General features: G+C 35.2%; 1 protein-coding gene across 1 annotated transcript; it reads right to left on the bottom strand.

Annotated features, from left to right (window-relative positions):
- Nucleotides 1–1934: 1934 nt before the first annotated feature.
- Nucleotides 1935–9843, bottom strand: LOC128171236 (kielin/chordin-like protein). The gene is made up of 5 exons (XM_052836977.1): nucleotides 9673–9843; nucleotides 8705–8836; nucleotides 3921–4043; nucleotides 3036–3164; nucleotides 1935–2624 (listed from the first exon to the last, which is right to left on the bottom strand). Exons 1-5 carry the CDS (start codon nucleotides 9734–9736, stop codon nucleotides 2479–2481), a joined length of 594 nt encoding a protein of 197 aa, XP_052692937.1. The 5' UTR covers nucleotides 9737–9843; the 3' UTR covers nucleotides 1935–2478.
- Nucleotides 9844–10146: the final 303 nt, after the last annotated feature.

The raw sequence follows: 10146 nt of genomic DNA, 5'->3' as shown, positions 1-10146 counted from the left end.
AATAGAGCATCATGAACAATTTTTTGTTGGGGACTAATTTATGATCAAGTATATAAGGAAGCCAAAAATCAAGATATGACGTCACTAGCGTGTTGCGATTATTTTTCATTCTACTACAGTTATTGCCGAGATCAAAGAGATGCCGCGGACATTATTCTCCAATATACCACGAACGTCATCAGTAAATTATCAGATCAGAAATACCTATTTGTCTCGCACTAATCATGGAGGTACCACTTCAAACCGTAAAAAGTTTTAAAACCATGTCAATTTCACGTGTTAGTTCCAGTCAAAACAATGTGTATTGCCTCAAATCTTTATTCTTAAGAGATCAATGCGGCTGTTCCTAGGACCTCCCTAGCACATTTTCACGGCGTGTTTTTACATAAAGTATATAACGTGTTGTAGTAATAGTCGTATTAAATTGTCTTTAAAATATTAGGAATGTGATTCAAAGATATTCTATAAATAAGTGAAGAGTATTAAAATCCTAAGAAAAAAGTATGTCGTCTGCATGTGATGCCTTTGATCGATACACATGTAAACATTACTAACAAAACCGTTGGGGTTACACGGAACAGCCGTCAAAATGACCTAGATCGTCTCTCTATAGGAGAAACGATCTGTAGAAATACTGGGCTGTTAGTAGAATAGAAATAAAGTTCTTGTTTTCATGAATGTTGCAGGATAACCTCCTCGGTCTCGAAATGTTGTTTGAAATATAAAAGCCTCGGCTAACGCCTCGGCTTTTATATTTCAAAACAACATATCTCGACCTCGGAGGTTATTCTGCAACATTCACGAAAACTCGTACTTTATTTCTTAATTAAACGCTCAATAAAATATGGTATCTCCAAAAATATTTATCTTTATGCATTTTCTGATCTAAACTGAATTATGTAGATACATGTATTTCAAAACGCAAACTTTGTCACTTTACGCAATTCTCTAACATTTTTACATATAACGTTACTTTTGGATTAAACCTCGCATTTAATTTGTATTCATTATATTTTGAGCAAACGCATGTTCAAGGATAACAATTTTGAACTCTGAATTTTTTCAAAAATATGATAGATTATCAATCAAAATGGTTTAAATGTTTAAGAACGTTCTTAGAGGAGCGGAGACAACAGAAAAGGAAGTTTGTGGTAGGGTTTTCACGCATACGTTCTTGTTTTGGTAAAATTTCTTAGTCATCCAAATATCTTTCTCTTATTTTTAGTTTCTTATTATCGGAAAAATAGGGGAATTTATGATGTTGTAAACCTGATTTGTGGTGGAATAAATAATTCAAAAAGAAGTCTATTAATGATATTTTTAGACAACATTCTAAATTAAAAATAATATTAATACTGCTTTCTTTTCTTTGTTGTTATATAAAGATTTTTAATTAAGCCGCTAATAATCATGACCAACTTTCAGATGTTTTTCTATACTTTTTATGGTTTTTCATACTTGACAATTCTCATTCATATTCCCTAAACGAAATCAGAACATGAATTTATAGCATGAAAGACACTCCAATTCATTCAATGATTATGTCTAATAAATAAGTGTTAATTGGGTACTTTTAATTGTGTTAAACGAACCAGCAATTAAATATTTATAAATGTGTCCAATTTTGGTTTGTAATTATATTACCAATCGTTTATTGAACATACCCAAAGGAAACAAAACATATTTTCATTTTGACGATGAGTATACATCATAGCTTATAAAGAGCTAGAGTTCACCATCTACATTTTGAAGCATACTAATGTTGTAAAGTCTATTTTACCAAAAAAAACTGTGAATATTGATGTTTCTGGGAATTTCCACTCTTACTCATAGCATTAACGTGGTTTAAATCGATTCCGTATTTGCATACTGAAAAGATCAATAATAAAAAAGAAAGTGATAGTTTAATATTAAACAGAATTTATTTCCTTTAAAAAAAGGCAGACCATGATTTTTTGTTATATTATCACAAATAAAAGGTAAAACCTTCCACATATTGCTGGTTGTATAAAATCTTATTCATTTGATTTCCGGCTACATCCACCCAATGAATAATTGTTTTTTACAACACGTCTACACAAATGTCGCATACATGTGTAAAATAACCCACGACTGATCTGATATACGTACAGGTGAATAACAAGAAGCCATTGCATTATAATTCCTTGTTTGATAAGGTAAATAGTTATAACAGACAGGTAATAACAGTTGTTTCATCTTATTGTTGTCGTAGGAAGTTCGTTTTACAAAGGCTTCGGGATAAAAAGGTTGTATGATATAACACATGCTATAAACAGACGATAACGCAGTTTTTGCTTAATCTTTATTTAACTAGACTGTTGGAATCTCTGAGACAGTAGTTTCATCTTATTGTTGTCGTAGGAAGTTCGTTTTACAAAGGCTTCGGGATAAAAAGGTTGTACGCTATATCACACGTTATAAACAAAAGATAACGTTTAGGACAATTTTGTTTAATCTTTATTTGACCAGGTTGTTGGAATCTCTGAGACAGTAGTTCTCTGAGCACGTGTAGGATCCGTCGGCGGTACACTGACAGAGTCGGCAGCCATCAGACGACTGGAACTCCTGCCCCGTACTGTATGTCTGTCCATTGTACACACAATCTACAAACAATCGATAAATCAATTTACTAGTTTTACGTATTACATTTGGCTGTGTATTCTATTTAGCGTTTTTGGCGGAAAACGTCGTCTGCTAAATCAAGTACACCGCCAAATGTAAAATATATAAGTAGATAAATAGGTACAATCAGAAATGCGCTGAATCAAATCCACGCTAACTTGTTGAAAAATCATATTCTGCTAAATATCGTACACGCTAAATATAATACGTTTAAAGTAGACAGTTAGCCATCAATCAATTAATGAATTAATCAATCAATTAATTGTATATGAAATTTGGTAGCGTTTAAACTTGAATTGAAATCTTTGACGAAAATTCAAGTTAAAGAGAATAAAACGTACAATAGGCATATAGAGAATGAATCCGAGAGTGACACAAATGATTCTACAAACCTGAGGAACAATACGTATTTTGGGTACATTCCACTTTACCGGTCACTGTGCACGTGCAATAATTGTTGCAGTTATCTCCCTTTGGAAACGTTTGTCCCTTTTTATACTTTAATCCGTTATATGTACAGTCTGATAATATAAAAAAAAAATCTATACATATCTAATAGACGATTTAAGGAGAGAGAGAGAGAGAGAGAGAGAGAGAGAGAGAGAGAGAGAGAGAGAGAGAGAGAGAGAGAGAGGATAAAGTATAAAACGTTAACAGTTAAAAGTCACATAGAGACAAAATCTAACGTAATCGCCATTATAAACATCAGCAATCTAGGAACAAATGTCAACGAAGAAACAAACATTCTCTATATACTTGTCAAATTAAGCATTATGGTTTTTTTATTGTTTTAAATGCACTGTAAGCAAATTCTATTTAAGATTATATTTACATTTGCTTGCACTTTAAGCGTTCCGTATCTAGCGCTGCAAACAATGTATAAGCTCAGGTTGGTGTAATATAATAAATCTTTCATAAACATGAATTGTTTGCAGACTTATAAAATGTATCGAAACAAACTGAGAACCATAAGATTACATGCGCCAATATATTCACTAATGTGGCATATGTACTTTTGTTTACATTTATGTATACATGAATCAATATTCGCCAACAAGAGAACAAAATGGCAGAAACGAAACCATACCCTGATAAAAGTTGAACTATTTGCGGTGGCGACATTGCCAAAAAAGTACATAACCCGCGTTAGCGCTAAAAATTTACATAAATGTACATAACCCGCTAACGGAGGGTGATGCATTTTTCTGCAATGTCGCCACCTTCATATTCCGCATGAATTGCCTAAGAAAGAATGATATTGTTAAAATATAACATACCGGGGTAACATTTATACTTGGTACATTGGGGGACACCCAGAGTGGTACAGATACACTCGTTACACCCGTCACCGGAAGGGAACCGACTTCCGGCCTCGTGAACCAAACCCTTGTAACGGCATTCTAAAACAAAAACAAAATCGTGATAAATTTTTTATTGCAACATACATCAAACAATACGGGTTTTTTTTTTAAATGACCATCTTCTTTTAATTTAGCACAATACGTACTGAGTACGTGAGAGGGAAACAGAGATAACTGAGAAATAATTGAGATAATTGCTTAGGCCTCCTATCAATTTTGTCACCCTTATATAGAATTTGTCTGGTTCCTGTAAAATATGTCTGCATTTTTGTCCGAATATATTGATTTTAAAGATGGTAGATATATAATTTTCAAATCTATGACAGCCCTTAGAAGTGGACACGCCGTGATGCTTTGCAGTACATATTCCAAGTTTTATTTTAAAGATCATTGATCAAGTTACCGTACGCGTAATCTTGACACAAAGAAATAGTTGTGTTAAAATGGTACTTTACAAAGTTGTTTATCCTGATTCAACTACAGACAATACTACTATCTAATGGAAACTCAAAAATCCCGTTCAAGGCAATCAATAATGAGAACTCCTGTCACGCGATTTTTGCAAAATATTGCGTGTATATTTTTCCAAAGTAAAGCTATGCAAATTCTGCAAAAGCCAAAGGCAATAGAAAAACAGGAAGACGACTACATTATCAATCATTAAACATAAAAATGTAATGTGACCTCAATAGCTTGCATTCGATACTGCGAATCAACAGGTTCATGTATTTGCCCGCTATCTGGAACAGTTCGTGTGAATTGTTCATCACTTTCATGATGAAAATGATGATGATAATTATGATTTCAATTAACATACACTAAACTTCTTTCTGCAAAAAAATATTATGATATTACTATACTAACTGCCTGCACTTGGAAGCAAAACATTTTACTAGAGCAGAGTCTACATGTGAATCATCAGAGTTAACCATTTGTTTGTCGAAATTATTACTGCATAAAACGATAAAATACATGTTATATGCATTGCAAAGAAACCCACTTATTTGAAACTATTTCCATCGCATGATGCATAATTTAAGTCGTGAATAAATTGAAAAAATGATTACCTATTTCAAATTGTTGAGTTCATTACATTAGATACCCCCCCCCCCCCCCCCCCCCCACACACACACACACACACAACACCCAAACATAATATTTTTTTTTACGTCCAGACACGTTATTTGTTTACCAACATACTACACAGTATAACAAAACTGATCAACTTATTAAATTCAAAAATGTTCACAAAGAAAAATTAAATCGGAGACAAATAGAACACATTTCGGTTGACATACATCTAAGCTATGTGGGTCCACACTTATCGCACAGTGTGTTGTTAAAATTAATAGCTTTCAGCGCAGTGAGCTGGATGCGCATTACCTAGCAGTTAGTGAACAAAACTAGGGCTTCCCATTGTACCGTAAAATTTCCTCATTTCGCTGTTTTTTTTAAATATTTTCTTATTCAATTATCCAAGCAGGAAATATTTCATACGGCGGTAGATCAGTAAACAATTGTAACATGTCATGTCACATTCAGATGTAGGTGTTTTAAAATTATGAACGTCAGTCACTCGTTGTTTTAGGGGGGGGGGGGGGGGGGTATCACGATATTGTGACGTGTGTCCTAGCCTGTGGGCCGACTCGGCTGTATATACAGACGGCCATGTGAGGTGAAGGTCAACTATCTCTTCAGCCGATAGACACCTGATCGCCGGGGACAAGGTCCTTATCTACCTACAGCTGAGTAAGCAGTGACACGGGACGGGGGATGTCGGAGAAGTATGGGTGGACAGAGGGGTCATAAGATGATATGAGAGAGAGAGAGAGAGAGATTTACATGTAGATAGATAGATAGATAGATAGATAGATAGATAGATAGATAGATAGATAGATAGATAGATAGATAGATAGATAGATAGATAGATAGATAGATAGATAGATAGATATTTGTTAGTAAATGCGTGTGATTAATTGTAGAGACCAGTCTACATGTAAATCCTAAAATCCACCTTTCTCTGTTTTTGTTTGTTTTTGTAATAAAAGATTTTGACCCATGAAAAATAAACTTGAATGTACGAATAATTCTTGAACTCCCCCACTCTCCTTAGGACAATGTTTTAGCTTTTAGTTTTCATACATACATACATACGGATACATATGTATACTTACTATTGATTTGATATCGATATCTTAGTTTATGTAAACTTGTGAACAGAATGTGCAAATCTTTAAATATGGTTGTGGCCTTTTCAAGTGATCCTATACATCCTTAGGTCCTTGTTAGCTGAAGGTATTTAAAAAAAACTTTCTCCTATCCCAAAGATAATCAATAAAACTAACTGCAGCAACATAAATACGTATCCCTAATCAGAAAAGTGAGAAGATTATGTCCGTAACATTGTTCCATATCAAGTATTACTGCATAGATGTTTGACATTCACTAACAACCACATTTGATGTAAAATCACGTTTCTTTTTTTTCAGCCAGTGTTCCTTAATTTTTGTCTTGTGTGCTTCATAATGAACAGATATATTTCAAAGACCAGGGATATGGTGCATCTAAACTCCCTGTGGGAGAGGCACAAGTTACCGGTGTTCCAGAAGGACCGGGTTATAGACGGATGGCGGCTGTGTTTAAGGCCGTCCACAGACCTGACAAGGGCGACAACTTTTGAAAAGAAAGAGGCTTTGGATATTGCCAACAACGAGGATATTCTTCCGACATTTCTGGAGCACAAGTCAAAACCGCGGGGCCTGTTTACCGGGACTTATGTGAATCTCAAACTCCACGGGTCTTTTAATAAAGATCTGAATCCGGAAAATCCTTATGCGCATGTGCTTCTGCAAGTTCACGAGACGCATCGGACCGGAATGGACACGCTGTTGGCGATCGTGTTCATGCCACGTGGTCGCTTACTTCCGGTATCGGTGGTTCGAGAGGCTTTTCTCGGAAGTTTACAACACGAGGCAGAGGCCTGGATTGTGAGTTGATAGAGCAGAACAGAGCCGGACAAAATCAAACTTTTGTGATATGAATTTATTCTACTTTAATGTGTATTCTGGTTTAGAGCGCATATATACGTGTAAAACCGAGGAACTTAGATATAAGACCTCGACTATGTGCAGAATATGCACAAAGTATTTATTTACTAAACGTCTGCTTTTTGGGTGCCACCGCACACACAAAAAAGAGATGAAACTATTTATGTGGCTGTACATTTTTTTCTTAAAAATATAAATGAATTCAATAATACATGTAGTATATATGTTTATCATATGAACGTGTTTTGATAATGTATTACACGTCCACTGTACACTCTTGACCAAACTAATACTGGTTGTGTACCAAAGGTCTCTGTCTGTAAACCATTGAATGATGTCGCTTATGCAATTTTATCCATTCAATGACTTGACGAACTAATCTAATAAAAGTATTAGAATCTCTGTTTACAAGGTCACGTTATATAAACAGATAGAACCCCGCGATGATAGCTTATCGTGCATTCACTGACAGATATATGGAATAGGGTCAGTGTCACCGACATAAGCAGGCAAAATAAGGGGCCGTTATTGGTACATGTATATATTGGCAATCAAGGGTGTAAAATCGTGTCGACAAAATGTAACGTTAAAAATCAGATTAGTCGTTATAAGAAATTATTGAAAGAACATGATATGAGCGATGAACAAATTATGGGTTATCTGTCACTATCTAGGGCGATGTTTTTCGGGAAGAGAGGGTGGGGTATGTTTCATGATGTTTGCCTAATTTTGAATTGCAACACTTTGTCACAATGAATGAATAGAACTTGAATAACAAGCTAAACATATATATCTAGCTTTCTCCTGCAAGAAGCAAGGGAGAGAGAGAGTGAAAGAGAGAGAGAGAGAGAGAGGGGGGGTTCTTCATTAACATATCAGCATCAAAAGTAAAAACAGTATTCGGGCTAAATTCTACAGTTTAACAATACATGTAAAAAAAAAATTGGCAAAGTTAGTATTTGCATCTAACTCCCTTTCCTTATCCCCCCCCCCCCCCCACTTCGAAAATATTTTGCATTTCTATATCCCCGGACTACGATTCAGAGACGGCCGGGTGCTTGTGTTGCATTGCGTCCTGTTTATGTGAAATTATTTAAAAACAAGTTTTAGAGAAAATTAAGCAAATATACTCTCTACCAAAGAGTTAATAAAGGGAAGTTATACAATGACTTGTGGTTTTAGACGCTGACTCAAAGGCAAAGTAGTGTTAACTACGCTAAATCATTAATTGATATCTTAAAAACTAAATTCAGGGAAGGAATATATAGTCCCAGCCCACGACCACATTACATTCATGGTCCTCTCCGGGTCGTCATGGCGTGGTAAAGCACGATGAGGGGGTGGAAGGTGGGGGTGGATGTCATCTCCGACATACACTGAAAGTTATGATATTCAACATTTAGCTTGAGGGTTCTAAAGCAGCTGTGCATGTCGTAAATTTTGAATCAAAATTTATCGTGTGACAGTATACAAAATTTACAAGTTGTCATGTTTTATTTACTGCCAACCGGTAAATTAAAAAAAAATTACAACATGACACGGCTAATACCAACTTTTCATTGGTTGGGTGGTTTTTTTTTTGGGCCGGGGGGGGGGGGGGTAACCCGGTTAACCGGAAATTCCTGGTCAGCGGAGATTGGGTTTAAGTCTTACTGGGAAACTGGTAGCAGGTGATGGTAGTACAGTCCACTTTTCCGGACTCCCGGCACGTGCACATGTTGCAAGATTCCCCCTTGGGAAACCTGTCCGCGGTCTTGTAGGTTCGTCCGAGATAAGTACAGGTAGCTAAAGAGATAGAGAGAAAGACGTACAGCGATAGAATGATGGTAACTTACATGTTTAAAACGGGAAATTTTACCTTTTTGTTATCTCTGAAAAACAAATGCTGCATTGAAATATAGTTCAGTTTTAATTAATTTATAAACGTTGTTACTTCCGTAGAACTTATCTACTATATGAGGCATATGTGGATCTAGGAGACGAAAAATGCAAGTACATCTTTTGTGAAGATTTGTGTAAACTATTACATACCACAAAAGTACCACTGTGTTTTTCTCCAGTGAAATAGGCTTGAACTTATGTGCCAAAGAAAGGAATGCGGATAATATTAAGAGTACATGCACATAACTGAATTTCGTAGCGTTTTATGAAGACAAAAACCAAATAAAATTAAATTAAAGTTCATTTCATTGCTGAGGTTTTAGCAAGGTATTAAAAACAATTTTACGAGCTAAACTCTGTGGTCTGTTAATTAGCATACGTGGATTTTACGAATGAGAGACATTCACAAATGGCAGACATATATAATTGAACAAAATGAACGAAACTAATAAATTCTGAAATGTATGATTTATCATGCTTTTATAGAAGTTACTGTGGGGTTAGTAGAGGCTAATGGATCAAATTATGTGTAATGATTACCCCCCCCCCCCCCTTTCAAAAAAAAAATTAAAGTAGAAAATGAAATGAATAAAAGGGGTAATAGTCTAAAAGCCTTCTTCTCCAGCTATGTGTAGCAGGTCATTTATGCCCGATTACGCACATGGTGCATTTAATGGCGAGTGAACAAAAATATTAAATAGATATATGTGTAAATAAACATATTTTAAAAAGGTACTCACAATCAACCAATTTCAATGTCGAAATTAACATCAAAATGTAGCTAGTTACGTGTAGTTGGGCCATTGCAGACGATTCGTGCGCTAATGAAACTGACGTGTGAATTCGAGACTTGATTTCATTTGATAGCCACTGGGCTTAAAAAATAAAATAAAAATAAAAACGCGTGCTTGCTTATGGTCGATCAATTAAACCGTCAAAACAAACCGTTTCCACATATTTAAATTTGAAATTAGCTTTTTTTTTATCTGTATCTCATTGGTTCATCCATGTGGAGGTGATGAAAAATATGCCGTGGACGCCCATTGGTGAATTTGAGGAGGATCAAACGAACTCTCAATATCGAATGAGGCCGAATATTATTCGCCTCATAACTTTTGATTGCATTTTTTTATTTGTGGTTTTTATAATTTGTGGTTTTAAAAATCTAAATATTTTATTTTTCCTCGTAAACTTCTATCCAGGTGCTACTTTCG

The sequence above is a fragment of the Crassostrea angulata genome, chromosome 2, assembly GCF_025612915.1.
Source record: "Crassostrea angulata isolate pt1a10 chromosome 2, ASM2561291v2, whole genome shotgun sequence".
NCBI classification, from domain to species: domain Eukaryota; kingdom Metazoa; phylum Mollusca; class Bivalvia; order Ostreida; family Ostreidae; genus Magallana; species Magallana angulata.
The sequence above is the reverse complement of the archived record's forward strand: the minus strand, read 5'-3'. Positions and strand labels throughout refer to the sequence as shown.